This window comes from Acomys minous (assembly GCF_964271855.1).
Source record: "Acomys minous genome assembly, chromosome: 6".
NCBI lineage: Eukaryota > Metazoa > Chordata > Mammalia > Rodentia > Muridae > Acomys > Acomys minous.
In genome coordinates, this window is record NC_140487.1 from 77,250,926 (window position 1) to 77,271,170 (window position 20,245).

At 46.8% G+C, this 20,245-nt stretch overlaps 1 protein-coding gene across 3 annotated transcripts; it reads right to left on the minus strand.

The window, feature by feature from the left end:
• Window positions 1-3,094: 3,094 nt before the first annotated feature.
• On the minus strand, window positions 3,095-10,856 carry SMKR1 (small lysine rich protein 1). Of its 3 annotated transcripts, none has more exons than XM_084786344.1 (2): window positions 10,722-10,746; window positions 3,095-3,594 (listed from the first exon to the last, which is right to left on the minus strand). In XM_084786344.1, exons 1-2 carry the CDS (start codon window positions 10,729-10,731, stop codon window positions 3,395-3,397), a joined length of 210 nt encoding a protein of 69 aa, XP_084642470.1. In that variant the 5' UTR covers window positions 10,732-10,746; the 3' UTR covers window positions 3,095-3,394. The 3 variants fall into 3 exon arrangements, 1 of the variants encoding a protein (XP_084642470.1); XR_014780130.1 differs by having other exon boundaries at window positions 3,465-3,598; window positions 10,722-10,856; XR_014780131.1 differs by lacking the exon at window positions 10,722-10,746 and adding an exon at window positions 10,490-10,715 and having other exon boundaries at window positions 3,467-3,594.
• Window positions 10,857-20,245: the final 9,389 nt, after the last annotated feature.

Sequence of the window (20,245 nt, forward strand, 5' to 3'; positions counted from 1 at the left end):
TCCCAAGTGCTGGGATTAAAGGCGTGCGCCACCACACCCGGCTTCAGCCCTTTCTTTTTTAGCCAGGAAATCATAAACATACCTTCTTATTACAAACTGTAGTGAAAATGCTGAAGTAGAAATTGCTTTGATGAATCTAAATAATTCATTTTTTGTTTTGTTTTGTTTGTTTTTTGAGGCAGAGTTTCTCTGTGTAGCCTTGGCTGTCCTGGACTCCCTTTGTAGACCAGGCTGGCCTCAAACTCACAGAGATCCACCAGCCTCTGCCTCCCAAGGGCTGGGATTAAAGGCATGTGCCACCACTGCCCGGATAATAATTCATTTTTTAAAAGGAGTATTTATTATGTATATATAGTGTTTTGCTTCCATGTATGTCTGCAGGCCAGAAGAGGGCACCAGACTTCATTGTAGATGGCTGTGAGCCACCATGTGGTTGCTGGGAATTGAACCCAGGACCTCTGGAAGAACAGCCAGTGCTCTTTACCTCTGAGACATCCTCCAGCCCTCATTTATTTTCATTATTATTTTTTAATATGCATTAGTGTTTTGCCTGCATGTCTGTGTGAGAGTGCCAGGTCACCTGGAACTGGAGCTACAGACAGTTGTAAGCTGCCATGTGGGTGCTGGGAATTGAACTTGAGGCCTCTGAAAGAGATTAAATACACTTAACTACTAATCCAGTGGTTTTTAAGCTGTGGGTCATGACCCCCTTGGGGATTGTATATCAGATATCCTGTATAGAAGATATTTTTATCACGATTCATAAGAGTGGCAAAATTGCAGCTATGCAGTAGCAACAAAATAGTTTTATGGTTGGGGGTCACCCCACATGAGGAACTACATTAAAGGGTGGCAGCATTAGGAAGGCTGAGAACCACTGCTCTCAACAGTAATCAGGCCAGTCAGGGTGGATGCTCTGGAGCTGCAGGTGCAGGAGGAACTGAAGAGGTAAGGATAGCTCCGCACTTTCTGTGGGTGCCCTAACGGCGTCCCACACCTTGCCTGATGGCTCAGGAGTGACAGCTGTAGCCGGAGCATCCACAGGGCGCTGAGCGTGTGCAGAGCTCCCAGTCCCCTCACCTCTCCAGCTGCTCTAACAACTATTTGTTGTCACCAGGTGTTGGTGGCACACACTTTTCTTTCTTTCTTTCTTTCTTTCTTTCTTTTTTCCAAAATGGGAGTTACTGTTTCAGTTATCTTAAAATTTTTTAAGTTATTATAATTTATCCAGATTACATCCCGATTGTTATCCCCTCGCTTGTATCTGCTGGTGCACATCTTAAATGCCGGCACTCAGGAGGCAGAGGCAGGTGGACCTCTGTGAGTTTGAGGCCAGCCTTTATCTGCAGAGTGAGTTTCAGGAGAGCCAGGGCTACATGGAAAAACCTTGCCTTGAAACAAAGTAAAACAAATCTTCAGATATTGTCTTCTGGGTCTTTTTCTTATGAAGAGAATGCTGCCCAGAGTGTTTACTTGCAGGGCACATACAGGCAGAAGACCTGCTGACCGTACAGGAACTCAGACTATCCTAACGGTGCCAAACTGTTTTCTTTTCAGACATTTGTTTATGGTGTATGTGTGGGCATGCACATGCCACTGTGGATGGGGGCACAATTTGAGAATGTTCTTCCTTACCCTGTGGGTTTCTGGGATCAAACTCAACTCAGCAGAGTTGGTGGCAAGTGCCCACTGGTCCAGTTCACCAGCCCGTGTCAAACGGTGTTTGCAGCAGCTTCCGCTCCACTCTCCCTCTCCAGGGATGCTTGAGACTGGCAGCTTCTCCGTATTCTGGTATCTCTTTGCCTCCTTGCTCATTCCAGCCTGTCAGTTTTTTGTTTGTTTGTTTTTTGTGTTTTTTTGAGACAGGGTTTCTCTGTGTAGCCTTGGCTGTCCTGGACTCGCTCTGTGGACCAGGCTGGCCTCGAACTCACAGTGATGCACCTGCCTCTGCCTCCCAAGTGTTGGGATCATAGGCGTGTGCCACCAGCCTAGCTTAGGCCATCAGTTCTGAGTGGGCCACTTCTATTGTGAAATGTTGCCACATCCACACTCTATTCCCACATCTTTCTCCCTCCTCACCGGACAGTTCACCGGCGTCATGGCTCCCTTTCCTTTTCACTTCCAGGTGGTCTTCTCAGTCTCTCAGGGTCTGCTGACCCCCATGTGTCTGAGGTCCCCTAAACTATCTTGTAAATAACTGGGTGGGAGTTCTGCAAGCACCATCTTCCCAATGTTCCAGAACACACAACTACTCTAATACAAAGCTGCTGTACCCATGGGAGACACGGAACAAGTTCAAAGACTCCACAAGCCGCACTCCACACTCGGCTGGGCAGCATTATCCTGGGAGCCCACGCAAGACGCACATTCTCCAGTGCCTGCCTCCCCGTGAGGGTTAAGGGGACAGCAGTCTGTGCTGCGCTCCCTTTCTTCTCACACCCACCTCACAGATCTCTGTGTGTGTGTCCGTGTACGCAGAGGCCACTGGTTGACACTGGTGTCTTTCCTCATTGCTTCCTACAGGGTCTCTCCCCAAACCTGGAGCTCCCTGGTTCAGCTAGACTGGCCGGTCTCCTGCCCATTGCCCCAGTGCTAGGACTGCAAGCATGTACCACAGTGCTGGGTTGTATAGGGATGCTGGGTTTTCATGGCAAGCATGTACCACAGTGCTGGGTTGTATAGGGATACTGGGGTTTTCAGGGCAAGCAGCATATCCAGAAGCGATTTCCCAGGCCCAAGTCTCCCTACCTTGCTCCATACCTCGCAAGACTGGAGTGCTCATAATAATTTTAGTCTCCACTGGAGTCTGTGGCTGTTTCAAATTAGAGAAAGGCTGCTAAGCAGAACATTACAAAAACAAATTATTTATTTTCCATTTTGTTTTTAAAAAGGAAGGACCAGGGGTAACTTAATGGCCGAGTTTTCCAGGGCAGAGGCCTAGGCCCCCCTCCAGCACTGAAAACAAAAACAAAAATAAAACAAAACCCAAACCAAACCGAGGCAGAAGATGCCCTGGAGGAAGGCAGTCATAGTGAGGCCTTTGCTTCCCGCCAGCTTCTGAGCCACCCCTCTCACAAAAGAACCTGGGGCTTCCTTCTGAGAACAAGGTTTAATTCAGGACAGAAACATGATGATTATAAAATTACTACTAATGCCAGCGGAGCCTGTAAGAACCACTTGGGTTTGGTTTTCCTGATTACTTCTGAAAAAGCCAAAGTGGCTAACCTAGTGCCTGGCTTTAGCTGTGGAGACACAAATACGCTTTGTCATTATTTACCACAGAAGAGTACAGTGGCTACATCGCTAGTTGTCTTTGGTGAAGTCTACTTCGCCTGCAGCCACTGAGTTACCCCGAATCCCTTCTCCCACTTTTTGTTGCCTTGACTCTGATCACTTAAATCTTGCTCTTCCCCTTCTTCCCCTTGGGGGCGCCTGGCCAAGCGTAGCCTCGCAGGAACAGGCAGTCGGCGACATTGTGGGCGATGTAGTAGAGGTTCAGCATGGCCGCAGGGCTTAGGATGTCCACTTCCTGCTTCTTCTGCTTCTGCTTCTTCCCAGAGGTCTTGACCCGGGCTTTTCCTTTCTTCCCTTTACCTGGCTTTCAAAGACAAGTACAAACACGGGGAGAAATTTACTTTCCCTTTTTGAGACAGTATCTCACCATGTAGACCTGGCTGGCCTTGAACTAACACAGATCTGCCCCTGACTCTGTCTCTCAAGTGCTGGGATCAAAGGCATGTGCTGTCAAGCCCCACCTTGAAGTAATTTTCCATATTTCCTTATTGGCTTTAAAGTTAATAAAAGCCTAAAAAGAAAACACAACAACAACAACAAAGTGCCACAAAAATTACGAGTTCAAAATAACTAGAAGAAAAAAGCCAGGCCTGGTGGTGCATGCCTGTAACATCAGCACTTGGGAGGCAGAGGCAGGCAGATTTATGTGAGTTCGAGGCCAGCCTGGTCTACAAAGCGAGTCCAGGATAGCCAAGGCTACCCAGAGAAACCCTGCCTCAAAAACCAAAAACCAAACAAACAAAGAAACAAAACTAGAAGAGCCTGAAGGTTTGCAACACAGAGTTGGTTAACGTTGGAGGAAATAAAAGTACCAATTGGTCTAATTTGATATCTCTATACATCACATTATTTTATTGCACCTCACAATATGTACAAATATTACATATCATTAAAAAAAATGCCTACCCGGAGCAGGAGACATTAAATGCAATCCAATGTGACAAATGCTTACTAACCAGCTAGTATTTAAGGAAACCCGACCTGATGAGATAAATGGCCCTTTATTGTGTGGCACTTTCTTTCTTTCTTTTTTTTCTTTTTTCTTTTTCTTTCTTTCTTTTTTTTTTGGTTTTTCGAGACAGAGTTTCTCTGTGTAGCCCTGGCTGTCCTGGATTCACTTTGTAGACCAGGCTGGCCTCGAACTCACAGCGATCCACCTGCCTCTGCCTCCCAAGTGCTGGGATTACAGGGGTGCGCCACCACGCCCAGCTATGTGGCACTTTCTTGCATTCTTATTTGCCTAAGCTGCCAAAAGACTTTTTTTTTTTAATAGCCTTGGCTGTCCTGGACTCACTTTATAGACTAGGCTGGCCTGAAACTTACAAAGATCCATGTGCCTCTGCCTCCTGTGTGCGCTACCACCACCCAGCTAAGAGACATTTTTTTGAGGCAAACAGAAAAATCTTTCTGTTAGGTCTGTTAGGACTAATAATGGCATTTGGTGTGGACATGTCAAGGCTGGCCTTGAACTCACAGCGATCCGCCTGCCTCTGCCTCCCGAGTGCTGGGATTAAAGGCGCGCACCACCACACCCCACAAGTCGTGAGGTTTAAGTGAGACATGGATACAAGACAACAGACTCAGCAAGGCAAGCACTTAGTAAATGATTCTTGACATCATCGTTATCCCCACAGCGCTGGGCTTCCAAGGTAGGTAGGTACCCATCCTGTCTTCAAAATGATACAGCAGGGGCTCAGCTACTCGGTAGGTGACATCCAGCAGGCTCAGAGCCCACACTCTTTTTATGAGTGGCTGGAGAGGTCGGAAGACTCTAGGAAAAGTGAATGGGGACTTCCCTGTGGCGGCAATAAACTGCTTCAAAGTTTTCCTACAAGCGCACACAACTAAGCTGAACTCCTCTATGTCTTGTGACCGCCTCATACATACAGGAAATGACTGACAGGCCGGGCCTGGTGGCATATGCCTGTAATCCCAGCACTCGGGAGGCAGAGACAGGAGGGTCTCTGTGAGTTCGAGGCCAGCTTGGTCTACAAAGTGAGTCCAGGACAAGCAGGGCTAAACAGAGAAACTCTGTCTCGAAAAACCAAAAAAAAAAAAAAAAAAAAAAGAAAAGGAGGGGGCTGGAGAGATGGCTCACAGTTTAAGAGCACAGTCTCCTCTTCCAAAGGTCTTGAGTTCAATTCCCAGCACCCACATGGTGGCTTCTTGTGGTGGGCAGGCACACTTGTGGGCAGAATACTGTATTTAAAAAAATCTTAAAAAGAAAAGAAAAGAAAATGATTGATGGGCCAGCGTTACTAAAGTGTCTCTTCTAGCTAGGGGAAGAAGGAGAATGTACAAATTATCAAGGCTTAGCAAAGGCTAAATATTTACACAAAAGATGTCTTGTTCTTAAATTTTCACTTAAAATGTTCCAAGTTAAAACAAACAGAGCAGTTAATGTGTTTAAAATACTAAAATAGCCGGACAGTGGTGGTGCATGCCTTTAATCTCAGCACTTAGGCAGAGGATCTCCATTGAGTTCAAGGCCAGCCTGATCTACAAAGTGAGTCCAGGACAGACAAAGCTACACAGAGAAACCCTGTCTCAAAAAACCAAACAAACAAATAAAAACCCAAAATGCATATTTAAGTGCAAAGGACTTTGAAGGGCAAAAATCAGAGGGTTAATATTAGCTAATTTCAAAAGTTCTTATAAAGCTACAATATCAGACTACCTGGTGTCAAGATCAATGGAACAGAATAAAGAGTCCAGAAATAGATGCACACATGTATCATATTTTTTGGACCATAAGACACACTCTTCCCCCCAAAAGTGGGGGTGAGTGAGGGAAATGAGGGTATGCCTTATGGTCCAACTGCTGTTTCTACTGTTTTTCTTGTTTTATTGATCTAAAAACTGGGTGCATCTTCTAGTCTGAAAAATACAGTATGAGGAACTGATTTTCAGGGAAAGCTTCAAAGTAAAGATTATCTCTACAGCAGTGGTTTGCAACCTTTAGACGTGGCCTAAGACCATCAAAAAACACTGATATTTACATTACTATTCGTAACAGTAAAAAGTTAAAGTTCAGTTATGAAGTAGCACCAATAACAAATGTATATATATGTGTACACACACACACACACACACACACACACACACACGGTTTTCCTAGACAAGGTTTCTCTGTGTAGCCTTGGCTGTCCTGGACTTGCTTTGTGGACCAGGCTGACCACAAACTCACACAGAGCCACGTGCCTCTGCCTCCCCGAGTGCTGGGATTACAGGTGTGTGTCACTGTGCCTGGCTCAACAAAAATAACTTTATGGTTGGAGGTCTTGACAGCACAAGGCATTGTATTAAAGGGTCGAAGCATTAGGAAGGATACAAGCCATTCACCACAGACCTTCAGTTTGGCCAATATTTCTTCCCGGATATGACATCAGAAGCACCGCCCTTGTGCTGTGATTCGCCTATGAAGTGTCCCTCCCCGCCCCCCGTTCATCTGAGTGTTTGGACACTTGGTTCCCAGCTGGTGGGGCTGTTTGGGATGGACACCTATTCCTCCTCCTGTAGGTGGCGGAGCCTTGCTGGAGCAAGCATGCCACTGTGGGATGGGGTGCAGGTGGGGTGTACTTAGGTGTTCCCTTGGCTCTTTGCTAACTTCACACCCCTCTAGCCATGGTGTCCGTATTTCCTTTGCCATGGTATTAACATAGCAACAGAAAAGTAAATAACATGCCATGAAAAACAAGTTGCAAAGCTTGCAGTCAAAATGCAAAATGTCTGCCTTCCAAAAGGTGTTAAGCGAATGAAAGCTAAGCCAGGGACTGGGAGGAAATAACTTCTAAAGCATATGACAAACAGTGCCCAAAACACAACGGGAAGAGAACCACCCAATAAAAATCAACAAAATATTCAAATTAATTCTTTCCTGAAAAAGAGACATGGGAAATAGCACATGAACAGACACTTGACGTTGCTAGGCATCGGGCATATGCAATCAAAACTACAAGATTCAAAATACACACCAATAAGAAAGGCTTGTTGGAGAGCCGGGTGTGGTGGTGCGCGCCTTTAATCCCAGCACTCGGGAGGCAGAGGCAGGCAGATCGCTGTGAGTTTGAGGCCAGCCTGGTCTACAAAGCGAGTCCAGGGCAACCAAGGCTACACAGAGAAACTCTGTCTCGAAAAACCAAAAAAAAAAAAAAAAAGAAAAGAAAAAAAAGAAAGGCTTGTTGGGTAACACAGGGGTGAAGAAATGGAAGAACCTGCCTCTCACTGTTGGTGGAGACTGAAACCCACAGACCTGCTTTGGAAGACAGCCTGGTGGCTTCTTTTCAAATTGAACACGCCCCTAGCATCCCTAGCATTTGGCCTAGCAATTCTGCTCCTTACGTAGTTACCCAAAGAAATGAAAGCATGCTCTATTTAAAGGCTTGTACATAACATCTCAAAGTAGCTTAATTTGACACAGCTAAAGGCAGAAATACTCTCAGATGTCCATCAGCGAATAAATGGGTAAACATTGTGGTGTAACTTACAAGACAGAACACTACAGAGCAATGAGAAAAGAGTAACTACACGGAGGATGTCAAAGTAAATAAGTAGTGCAAACCAGCCGGGCCTGGAGCACACGCCTTAAATCCCAGCACTCAGGAGGCAGAGGCAGGTGAATTTCTATGAGTTTGGGACCAGCCTGGTTTATGTAGTGAGTTCCAAGGTGGCTAGGACTACATGGTAAGCGTCTGTCTCAGAAGTAAATAAATACATACATAAATAAAAAGTCAGCGCTGCCCCAAAGCTGATAACGATATAGCCTCTATGGAGAATATATTGCTAGCACCTTTACTCACGGAGCCATCTCACCAGCAACCTTCAGTTGGCTCAATGCAACTTTGTGGCTCCATTCCTGGGTCTCAGAACACAACTTTAAACCTTTAAACACCATAAAGATGGCTACTTGGCTACAGCTCTGCTGACTTTCTCTAAGGTGGCTCCCAGACTGGCAAGTCCCTCCTGCTTCTGAGGCCCTGCCTTTCCTGCAGGCTTTCCCAAAGCTGAAGGGGAAGAATGCATTTCATCTCTTCCTTCTGACTCGACTCACATATCACTTCTTTACAAAAACCTCCCTAGGCTCCTGGGGCACTGGATACACCGATCAGCAGCAAAGCCTTTGCCCAGGGTGCAGTGGCCTGGATTCAACTCCTATAGCCAGTAAATAAGAAAAACTCCCATTTCCCCTATACCTAGAGTAATTATATAACCATATTACCCAAACCACATATACAGCAACAACAACTGAACATAAACTGAGTCTGTCCAGCCAAGGTGTTGCTTCCAAGTGCTCACTCAGCTCACCCATCTGTAAACTACCCATCGAGATCTTTGCTTCTCAAGTGTCATTTGCTAGCTCCTTACCTGGGGCATATTTTTTCTTAAACTACTATATTAGTTACTTTTCTTTTGTTGTGATAAAACACCATGACCAAAAAAACAATTTACAAAGGAGTGAGATTTCTTTTGGCTTACAGAGGGAGACTTCCTAGCAGTGAGGGAGGCCTGGTAGCAGGTGGCCAGGGCAGGAAGCTGAGAATGAACAGGAAGTGAGGTGAAGCTATGAAATTTCAAAGTCCTCCCACAGGGATGTACTTCCTCCAAGGTGGCTGTACCACCTCCCTTACTTAGCAGCGCTGCCACCTGGAGACCAAGTGCTCAAATATCTGAGTCTATGGGGACATTTCCCATTAAAATCATTGCAACTAGGGAATAGTAATTGACAGCAATCCGGAGGGTTTGTTTGTGAGTTTACCACTGAACTCCTGAGCCTAAACAATTGTCTGCCACAGCACATAGGAATAGAATTTCCTGAGTGAATAAATAAACTGCAACCAGGGGTGAGAGAAATGCCTCAGCAGTTAAGAGCACTGTCTGCTCTTTCAGAAGTCTGGAGTTCAATTCCAGACAACTACAGGGTGGCTCACAATAGTCTATAGTGTGATCTGATGCCCTCTTCTGGCGTGCAGGTGTACATGCAGATAGAGCACTCATATAAATAAAATAAATCTTTTTAAAAAATACATTGCAACCAGATGCTGTAGTGACGAATCTGAAGTGTCTGACAGGTTCACGTTTTGATTGTTTGTTCCCTAGAGATCCTTGAGTAGACGGGGCTGAGTAGCAGAAGCAGGTCTTTAGGGGCGGGTTTTTGGAAGTTATATCTAGCTTTATCCTATCTGCTTTCCGACCTGCCACCATGTGACCAGGTACTCTGCCTTCCCCACTGTGAGGGACGGAAACTTGTGTGGACCTGAATACGCCCTTCCTCTCTCGAACGGTTTCTTCAGTTACTTGGTCATGGCCACCTGAAAAGTAATTAATATAGACGCAATGCAGGTACAGGGTGTAGAAAGCAAGTAAGTATTTCTGCCTCTGCCATTCTCAGTTTCAAGATGCCCTTTTCATTCATTTAACGAGTATTTCCAAGTGCCCAGTGTTCCCGTCTCTATACTAGATCGGAGGAAAGTAGATCTCAGTTGCTGCCTTCATGAGGCCCACAGTACAGCGAGGCGGGGGTGGGGGGGGTGGGGTGGGGAACTAGCCCTTTATCACAAACGCATTGACCAAACAGCAATTCTAGAAAGAAAAACGAGGCTGGGAGGGAGCCCACAGGAATACTGGCAGAAGCAGGGGTCAGGTAGGATGGCGTTAGGTGTAGTGTGGACACCTCCCCCTAACCCCAGGGCCAACCTTACTTTCTACATTATATGCAAAAAATGCCACCATGCACCTCAGGGCAGCCTAGACAGTCCCTACTGGCGTGTACTTAATTTTGGGGTTCCAAACCTCCTTGCTGATCTCCCTCCTCTATTTTCCACACTCCGCCAAAGAATCTTCCAGAAGTGAAAGTAACTCCACAGACCTAGGGGACTAAAGCCAGTCCCGCAGAAAAGGCGCAGCCTGGGATCTGCTGCTGCTGTGCAGCTGATGCAGACCGCTCCCTCCTAGGACCTGTACCCGGTGGCGGTGACAGAAGACCTGGGTCTCAAAGGCCACCCCGGGTTAAGGCGAGCGCTTGAGAACGTCCCACTTCAAGGTGGGTATTTCCACGGTCATTTCTTTCTCAGCTGAGCAGGTGATTGTGACACCAGTCCGCAGACTCTAGATCCAGGCCCCACATCCTCACCCCCACCCGACCCCACGCCCGAGCGCCCGGTCCCGCCGCCGCCCAGGCATCCGGTTGCGCTCTCACCGACGTGTTCCCGCCGGCCCCTGCCGTGGCTGCACCTCCTGATGTGCGCCCTCGCGGTGTGCGGAGGCGCAGATGCTCTCGGGGAAGCTGGGCGAGCTCAGCAAGCAGCCAGCCACCGAGCCGGTACGCAAGGCCCGGCTCACCCCACCCACTCCAGGCGCTGGCCGCGCGACACCCCGAAAGCAGGATGCCCGGCGCCGAGGTCTGTGCTACGGAACCACGCACTGTTTACCTGTTGCCATGGCAGAAGGGCGGGGCGTGCAGCGGTGGGGCGGGGCCAGGCTAGTCACCCCTCTGTCTCTTTTCTCTTTGCTTTGCGCTATCCTGACGATGGTTATGAATCCCAGCTAGGTAGGATAGTTTTCTCTCAGACTGTACGACTGTGTGGGCACGAGGAGAAGGGGCGGGCCACCAAGAAGAGGCTAGTGAAAGAGTGCAGGCTAAACCAGTCTCTTGGAGCCATCGGAAACTCCTTGACCTCTTCTGAAAAATGAGAATAAGGTCTTTGAGGGTTGAGGTGAGGATAACAGAAATGTTGGTAGAGTCTGATGCAGGCCTCAGAAGAGGAAGGTGGACAGGGTTCTTACATTTTGGGTGGGATTAATTAGAGGAGGTAGGTATACAGTTCACGGCTAGCCTTGTGAGTTCATCATTTTCTCCCCCAAAGGGAAAGGGTCTGGGATATAACTCCAATTCCTTTTTTATATTTTTGGTTGTGAGCCTAGGCTTTAACGGCTCACCCCACCCCTCTTTTTTTTTCCCAAGACAGAGTTTTCCTGTGTAGCCCTGGCTGTCCTGGAACCACTTTTTAGACCAGGTTGGCCTCGAACTCACAGCAGTCTGCCTGCTTCGGCCTCCCGAGTGCTGGGATTAAAGGCGTGCGCCACCATGCCCGGCCTAATTGCTCTTTATACCTCTTGCCATTCCATTTTATTCAGTAAAGCGGTTACTGTGTATCTGTTAAGTGCCTGAGGGGGAACAGAATAAAGGGGCAAGGCAAGGCCTACAGTCAAAAGTGATAGGTGCAGAGCGTTGCCTCAACAGTTAAGAGCACCTGCTTTTGCAGAGGTTTGGCTCCGGGCACCCACATGGGAGCTCACAACCATCCAGTCCCAGAGGATCCAATGCCCTCTTCTGACCTCTGTGGTCACCAAGCACACACATGGTTCACAGACATACATGTAGACAAACACACACAAAATAAAATGAATAAATCTAATAAAAAGTTTTTAAACTTTTAAACACCTAGAGTCCCAATAGGATGTCCTCACATGTATCTCACTTTTCTGGTAAGTGAAGACTTTCACGGGACATGCTAGTCCCATGGGCTAGTGTCCAGTTATAAGTGAGTATATACCTGCTTTCCGGGCAGTTGCACTGTTTTGCTGTGCTAGGGCCTGAGCCCAGGACCTCTTGCTGGCAAAGCAGATGTCTCAGCGCTGTGCCATTCCTTCAGCCTCCGCAGGGCCCTTTTATTTTTTATTTTTGGAAGGCTAATGGATTTTTTAATTTATTTTTTTATTAATTCATTCATATTACAACTCAATTGTTATCCCATCCCTTGTATCCTCCCATTCCTCCCTTCCTCCCGCTTTCACCCTATTCCCCTCCCCTATGACTGTGACTGAAGGGGGCTTCTTCCCCTTGTATATGATCATAGGGTATCAAGTATCTTCTTGGTAGCCTGCTATCCTTCCCCTGAGTGCCACCAGGCCTCCTTATCAAGGGGATGTGGTCAAATATAGGGCACCAGAGTTCATGTGAAAGTCATACCCCACTCTCCACTCAACTGTGGAGAATGTCCTGTCCATTGGCTAGATCTGGGTAGGGGTTCGATGTTTACTGCACATATTGTCCCTGGCTGGTGCCATAGTTTGAGCAGAACCCCTGGGCCCAGATCTGTCAGTCATAATGTTCTTCTTGTAGGTTTCTAGGACTCTCTGGATCCTTCTATTTCCCCAATCTCCCATACTTCTCTCACCTAGAGTCCCAATAGGATGTCCTCCCCTCTGTCCCAGTTTCCTGGTAAGTGAAGACTTTCATGGGACATGCCCCTTGGGCTAGTGTCCAGTTATAAGTGAGTATATACCATTTGAGTCTTTCTGCTTCTGGCTTAACTCACTCATTATGATCATTTCTAGTTCAATCCATTTGTCCACAAATTTCAGAAATTCCTTGTTTTTAATAGCTGAGTGGTATTCCACAGTGTAAATGTACCACAGCTTCTTTGTTCATTCTTCTACCGAGAGACACTTAGGCTGTTTCCAGGTTCTGGCTATTATGAATAAGGCCACTATGAACATGGTTGAGCATATATCCTTGAAACAGTGATGAAGACATGGACAGAAGAAAAATGGGAAAGACAGTGCTTAGAGAAGAAAGCAAACATGAAGGGCCCTTTTGGATTAGGGATCTGGGAGAGCGTTCTGAGACAGTGATGTCAAACCGGAGATCTAGATGACAAGGAAAAGTCAACTCCTGTGCAAACCATGGGTAGGTAGGATGCTGTAAACACACAGCAGGAGCAGCGCGGGGTAAAATCCTGAAAGACTTTAAAGTCATGCTAAGTTTTGCTCGATTTTCTCTGGACTGATCAAACAAGAGGATTTATGTTCTTTGGAGTTTTCATCGACAAGACTATGTTTTGTCTGGCATCTTTTCCCATGAGTTTATATATCTGTGATATGGTAAATCCTACTTGTGTTTCTCCTTTGAGGACTGGCTTTTAATCCAAGGATTTTTTTAAAAGGTTTTCCAAGGTTAACTCCTACTGGGATCATTCCAAAGTTTGTTTCTGTTTTTCATGCAGTCATCAACTTCTGGTGTGGTGTCATGGTGCGTGACTGCATATGAGGTTAAGAAGAAAATTTGGGAGTTTGAGGCCAGTCTGGTCTACAGAGTAAGTTCCAGCACAGCCAGAGCCGCTACACAGAGAAACCCTGTGGGGTACGTGTGTGGGGTGTGGGCTGGGGGGTGTGGGGTGTGGGGGGGAGGGGAGGAAAATTTGGGAGTGATGATGGGGTGGTTTGAATCATAATAACCCTCATAGGCTTATGTGTTTGAATGTTTGGTCCCTAGTTGGTGGAACTGTTTTGGGAAGGATCAAGAGTGTTATTAAGAGTCAGCTTAAACTTTTTACATAACCATAGCCCCTAGCTGAGACCTACTTTAGTTCTTAGCATAACTTTAGTTCCTCTGTTAGCATCTGCTATCGCTCTTAGCATATCAGAAGCTATTTTACTTCCACGTCTGGATTTTGATCATAAAGTGAAATTAAGTTCAAGTCCTTGGGCCCTAAGTACCTGAAATCAGGACACAATACCAGGTTCAGTGCTGGCTGCTTAGGATAAAACAATAGATGGTAAACGTTCCGCTGGAGTTAAAGACAAATGATGTTCTATTAGGGTTAAGGTCGCAACATCTTGCTACTTTCCTTACTCCCAGAGAGCCGGAAAGCCCCCACAAGTTCCCCAACCCTAAATCCCAGCCAATCAGCTTAAAGTGCTTTGCTTAGTTACCTAGATACAACAGAAAATTAATTCTCAGTTGGATGAACATGTTGTACTTGAAAATGCTGGTTATGGTTTTTCACTTTAAAAACTCACTTTAAAAAATGGCTCAACAAGCCGGGCGGTGGTGGCTCACTCGGGAGGCAGAGGCAGGTGGATCGCTGTGAGTGCGAGGCCAGTCTGGTCTACAAAGTGAGTCCAGGACAGCTAAAGCTACACAGAGAAACCCTGTCTCGAAAAACTAAAAAAAAAAAAAAAAAAAAAAAAAAGCTCAGTGGTGGGGGAGGGGCCTGGCGCACGCCTTTAGTCCCAGCACTGGGGACGCAGAGGCAGGTGGATCTCTGAGTTTGAGGCCAGCCTGGTCTACAAAGTGAGTCCAGGACAGCCAGGGCTACTCAGAGAAACTCTGACTCGGGCATGGGGGGAAGAAAGGCTCAATGGCACAGTCTGGCTCCTGAGTTCAGATTGTGTCCCTGGCTGGTTTTTGATTCATTGTTCAATAAATTTCTTTTGATCTGAGTCTGGTGTGCGATTATTCCTGAACCCTAACAAAGAGGTGTGGCCTTTGATGGAGGATGTATGCCAAGGGTAGTCTCTGACATGGACTTTGTTCTGGCTTTTTGATCACTTCCCTCTGGCAGGACTGCCTTGCCAGGAACTCAGGGGAAGAAGACACGCTCAGTCCTTATGCAACCTGACGAGCAGGGCGGGGGTGGGATGGGGAGGGGAGGGGCTCCCTGTTTCTGATGAATAGGGAAGGGGGATGGGAGGAAGGAAGGGAAGGTGGGACTTGGAAGAGGGGAGGGATAGGAAGGGCGATAACCAGGATGTAAAGTAAATAAACAAAGAAAAAGAAAAAAAGTCCATGCCAAACCCAGCCCTCTCTCTTCTACCTCCAACTTGTGGATAAGATGTAAACACTCAGCTACTGCTCCAGCACCATGCCTGTCTGCTGCCATGTTTCCACCAAGATATGGCCATGGGCAAATCTTCTGAAATTGTAAGCCAGTCTCCCAACTAAATGTTTTCTCTTAAAAGCTGGCCATGGTGTGTCTTCACAGCAATGGGACAGTGGCTAAGACAGATGGTATAGTCTTTATTCCGAAGGAGGCAATAGTTACACAAACACAGGGCTCACTATACAGTCTGAATTTGCTCAATGCAAAATGAAAATAGAAGAAAAGAAAGCACTAATATCTCTCCCCACCTCCCATCCCTCTTGACTTTCTCAGGTCTCTGTATAGCACCACGCACTCCCAGGATGCTTCAAGCCTTCAGTGTACCTGTATCACACCCGACCACACCTATCTTTGGCCTGATGTCCCTCCTCCCTCTGAGATCACTACCCTGTTCCTGGTTGTTTGGTCTTTACCTAGGCTGCTGCAGTCCTGATTTCCTGCTGCCCTTTTGGCTTCTACACTCATCCATTTTTGTTTTTGTTTTTCGAGACAAGGTTTCTCTGTAGCCTTGGCTGTCCTGGACTCACTTTGTAGACCAGGCTGGCCTTGAATCACAAGGATCTGCCTGCCTCTGTCTCCTGAGTGCTGGGATTAAAGGCGTGCGCCACCATGCCTGGCCTCATCCATGTTTTATTTTATTTATTTATTTTTGGTTTTTTGAGATAGGGTTTCTCTGTGTAGCCTTGGCTGTCCTGGACTCCCTTTGTAGACCAGGCTGGCATTGAACTCTCAGAGATCCGCCTGCCTCTGCCTCCCGAGTGCTGGGATTAAAGGCATGCGCCACCACACCCGGCTCATTCATGTTTTAAAGCACAAATTTAACTATGGATCATTCATTTTCAAAAACCGCCAGGGACTATTTCCTACAAAGTTATGAAGGCTTCGGTTTGGCATCTCTGGCTTTTCATCTCTCTGCCTGCTTTTCTAGCTCTTGGTAGTACAACAGCCTTTTTTGTTTGTTTGTTTCTTTTGTCACACTCCTTCCTCTCTGTCACACCTCTTGGCCTCTGCTTCTGTGATCCTTTTACTTCAAATGCCCTGTTGATTGGAAGCCTTGTTGAAGGTTAAGGCCAGGCAAAGTGCGCCGCCTCTGCCTGTTAGCCTTGCTCTCAATCCCTGCTGCAACCGCCTGCACAGTTAGGTACAGCATTTGCTTACTTCCTTTCTCCACAGTGAGCAGCATCTTGTTCACCTAGATAAGAGCTGGCAACCTTCCTACTTATTATTATTATTTCCTTACAGTGCTGGGACCTAGCTCCGAGAGACACCTCTAGTCTAGTAACTACAGACAAGGAACAGTTTTCATGTGGGAAGTAGTGTCCCCTTCATCCTACCAAATCTGCTGACCGTTTCATGCTCAGTGACCTCTGAGCACAAGTTACTAGAAGACACTGCAGTCATTTTCTGTTGCTATAAGATACCCAAGGCTGGAGTTGCAAGATTTATTTAGCACACAGTTTTGGAGACTGAAAGATCAGATGTCCCTTCTGTTTGTCCTTTTGTGAGGTCACAAAGGTAGATGGCATCAGAGAAGGCAGAAAAGAAGGAGCCGGGAAGACCCAATGGTTATGCTCACTATTTTTTTAAAAAGATTTATTTATTATGTATACAGTGCGAATTAGATCACATTATAGATGGTTGTGAGCCACCATGTGGCTGCTGGGAGTTGAACTCAGGACCTCTGGAAGAACAGTCAGTGCTCTTAACCACTGAGCCATCTCTCCAGACCCATGCTCACTATTTTTAAAAATAATTTATTTATTTTTATTTTTATGTGCATTGTATGTTTGTGGGTGTCAGATTTTGGAGTTACAGACAATTGTGAGCTGCCATGTGGTTGCTGGGAATTGAACCCGGGTCCTCCAGAAGAGCAGTCAGTGCTCCCAACCACTGAGCCATATCTCCAGCCCTAGGTGCATTCTTTATAACAATTCATTTTCCTTTATTTCTTCTCTTTGCCTCCTGAGTACTGGGATTGCAAGTATGTGCCATCATGTCTACCTACCTAAACAAGAGCTGGCAAGCTTTCTACTTTTTTTTCTCTTACGGTGCTGGGGACGTAGCTCTGAGTGACACCTCTAGCCGAATAACCCATTTCAGCTAGCTCAATTCCAGTGACCTAACTAACTTCTAATAACCCCTGACTTTTTATGATTCATAATTGCTTGTATATGTGTGAGTGTTTGCAGATGTGGAAGTCACAGGGTCACCTGTGGGAGTTGGGTCTTTCCTTTTACCACACTGGGTATAGATCAGGCTGTCAGCTTTGCTTTCTGCTAAGGGCCTTCTCCTACTCAGCCGTCTTGCCAGCCTCTGTTTTTATGTTTGTTTTTTGAGACAGGATTTCAATATTTAGCCCTGGGGTGTGTGTGAAACTCACTGTGTAAAGCAGGCTGATCTTGAACCCATGGATGTTTCTCTTGCTTCTGCCTCCTGAGTATTGCAGCTTTTCTGCCCTCCACTCCAGAGACAGGTTTTCTGTGTACCCCTGGCTGTACCGGACTTGCTTTTTAGACCAGACTAGCCTTGAACTCACAGCGATCTACTTGCCTCTGCCTCCCGAGTTCTGGGATCACAGGTGTGCACAACCGTGCCAGGTGGAGCCTTGCCTGTTTTTTTGAGAGGGTTTCACTCTGCGTGCTCACTGCCAAGGAGAATGTTGGAGGAAGAGAGGAAGCAGTGGAAACGGTGTAAATACAATATGCTCACGCAGGAAAACCCTCAAAAACTTGAAGTTTAGAGAAACAAACAGACAAGTCATTTAACTACGATCCTCCTTGTCTCTGCCTCTTAAGTGTTGGGAGTGTGGGATTGTGCGACCGTGCCTACCTCATCGCCTCAGTATTGCCACATTGGACATCACGCTTCTATCATGGGAAGGCGTGGCATCACTGATGGGGGAGACCAGAAATGTCGAGAAGTGGTGCGGGGATGATGGGGGCTGAAGACTGGGCTCAGAGAGAGGTCATTAGTCATCATGGAGACTGTTTATCCTGCAAGATGACAAGCTCCAGGAACACATGCCTTATTCAAACTACAGCATCTTCCCTCGTCTCCCACTTGTTTCTGGGATACACAGCTTGCTTCTGGCTCATCCTATCCTCATGTGGACATCCCATGTCTGTCTGCATCTTGCTGCCCTCCAAGTGGGAAGTGATTTCAAAGCCCAGTCCTCAGCCCCATGTCCCGCCTCAGTACCCCACGTGATGGCTAGTCTAGTGATGTCATCTTATGAGATAAACAGCCTCCATCATGACCAATAACCTCTCTCTGAGCCCAGTCTTCAGCCCCAGTCAGAGACAGCATGCCCCTCTAGTTGTGCACCTGTTGCGTTCACTGACTCATTTCCACCAGTCTTGAACGATGACACCATCGACCTGGTGTCACCTTGTATCAGACCCTCCCTTGACATTCTCATTGTGACGGACTGCCACCCTTCCAGCACCGTAGATAATATTAAGAGACTCCTGGCATCAGGCAGCCTGGTGAGCACTTTGCACATGGCATCATCACCTCCACCAGCGGGATAGCTGCCATTGTGTCCCGACTTTTCAGTGAAGTCAGAGAGTGACTAACTTGAACCAGGGTCATTTAGCAGAGTCAAAAACCCTCTCTGTCCTAGTTTGCTTTCTATTTCCCTGACAAACACCATGACCAAGAAGCAACTTGGAGCAGGAACGAGCTTGTACATGCTGACCAAGGATGGACTCATCATTGAGAGAAGTCAGAGCAGGAGTGCAAACTGACACAGAGGCAAGAACCATGAAGGAACGTTGCTTACTGGCTTGCTTCTTATACACCCCAGACCACCTTCCTAAGGGTGGCACCACCCACAGTGGGCTGGACCCCCCACATCAATCATTAACCAAGACAGTGCCCTACAGACATGGCCACAGCCAATCTGTTAGGACACTGGGCAGAGCACAAGGAGCCTTGTGGAAGGTAGGGGGTGGGAAGGATAAAAGGACGTGGAGGGACAAGAACTCCACAAGAAGACCAACAGAGTCAACTAACCTGGGCATGGGGGGCGGGGCTTTTGCACAGTGAATCTCCAACCAAGGACCATGCATGGACTGGACCTAAGCTCTCTACTCATATGAACCTGACGGGCAGCTTGGTCTTCATGTGGGTCCTCCAGTAAGGGGAACTTGGTCTGTCTCTGACAGGATTCTGTTGCTTGCTTTTTGAGCACTTCTCCCTGATGAGTCTGCCTTGCCAGGCCACAGGGGAAGAGGATGCACTCAATCCTGATGTGACAGTATGCTGGGAGAGTGTGGGTGAGGAGCTCCCCTTTGCTGTGGGGGAGGGAAGGGGACAAAGAGGAGAGGGGGTAAATGGAGGGAGGGTGGGACTGGGAGGAGAGGAGTGAGGGGGCCATGACTGTGATGTAAAGCGAATAAATAAAATTAAATTTAAAAAGATAGAATTTTTTTTATACAAGAACAAATCCTGCAGTGTAAACGGGAAGGCGTTAGTGTTGGCAGCTACTAACCCTCACTTCAGAAAAGCTATGGTTCACTTTATCTATTTATGAATACACATCCTTATGTCTTCTTTATAAATAGTAAAACTAACTGTGCTGTTGTTAAGAAACATTCCCAGAACTGAAGTGTGCATTCTTAGAACAGCTAAATTTAGGGTGTTCCCTCACTATCTTTCTTAGAAGTTACACTTGAAAATCCCTATTTCTTCCTTGCTGCTGTTCCCTCCTTCCTTTTTTCTTTTTAGTCAAGTGTTCACACATAATCTCTCGTCCTCTATGGTCCTGATATTGAAGAAGGAGCTGCTGAAACTACAGTGTGGAAGGAAGTTTCCCCTGGGGTTCTGGGCACCTAAGGCACCGTGAGGAGCTGGGGTGGGCCTTCAAGTGGATTCAGCAATTTCTGGGAAGGGACAGAATTAATATGTTTGAGCCGAAGGGCCTTAAATATTTTGTAAATACTAAAGTCTACCAACAATACAAGAACAGTTCCATATAACATATCCATGAATGGACATGGCCACGTTCCAGTAAGGCTGTTGTGGAAAGTGAAATTTGAATTTCATAGAATTTTCATGTCAGAAAACATTTTTCTTCATTGGATCCTCTCCCCGCTTGATCACTTAAAAACGTGAAACCAGTTGGTGATGTAGCTCAGGAGGTACTGAGTACTAGTACTAGTACTGAGTACTTGCCTAGTTTACATGAGGCTGTATGATCTATCCCTGGCACCACATAAATTGCTCATAGTGGCACATGTCTATACTCTCAGTACTCAGAAGGTGGAGGTAGGAAGATCAGAAGTTCA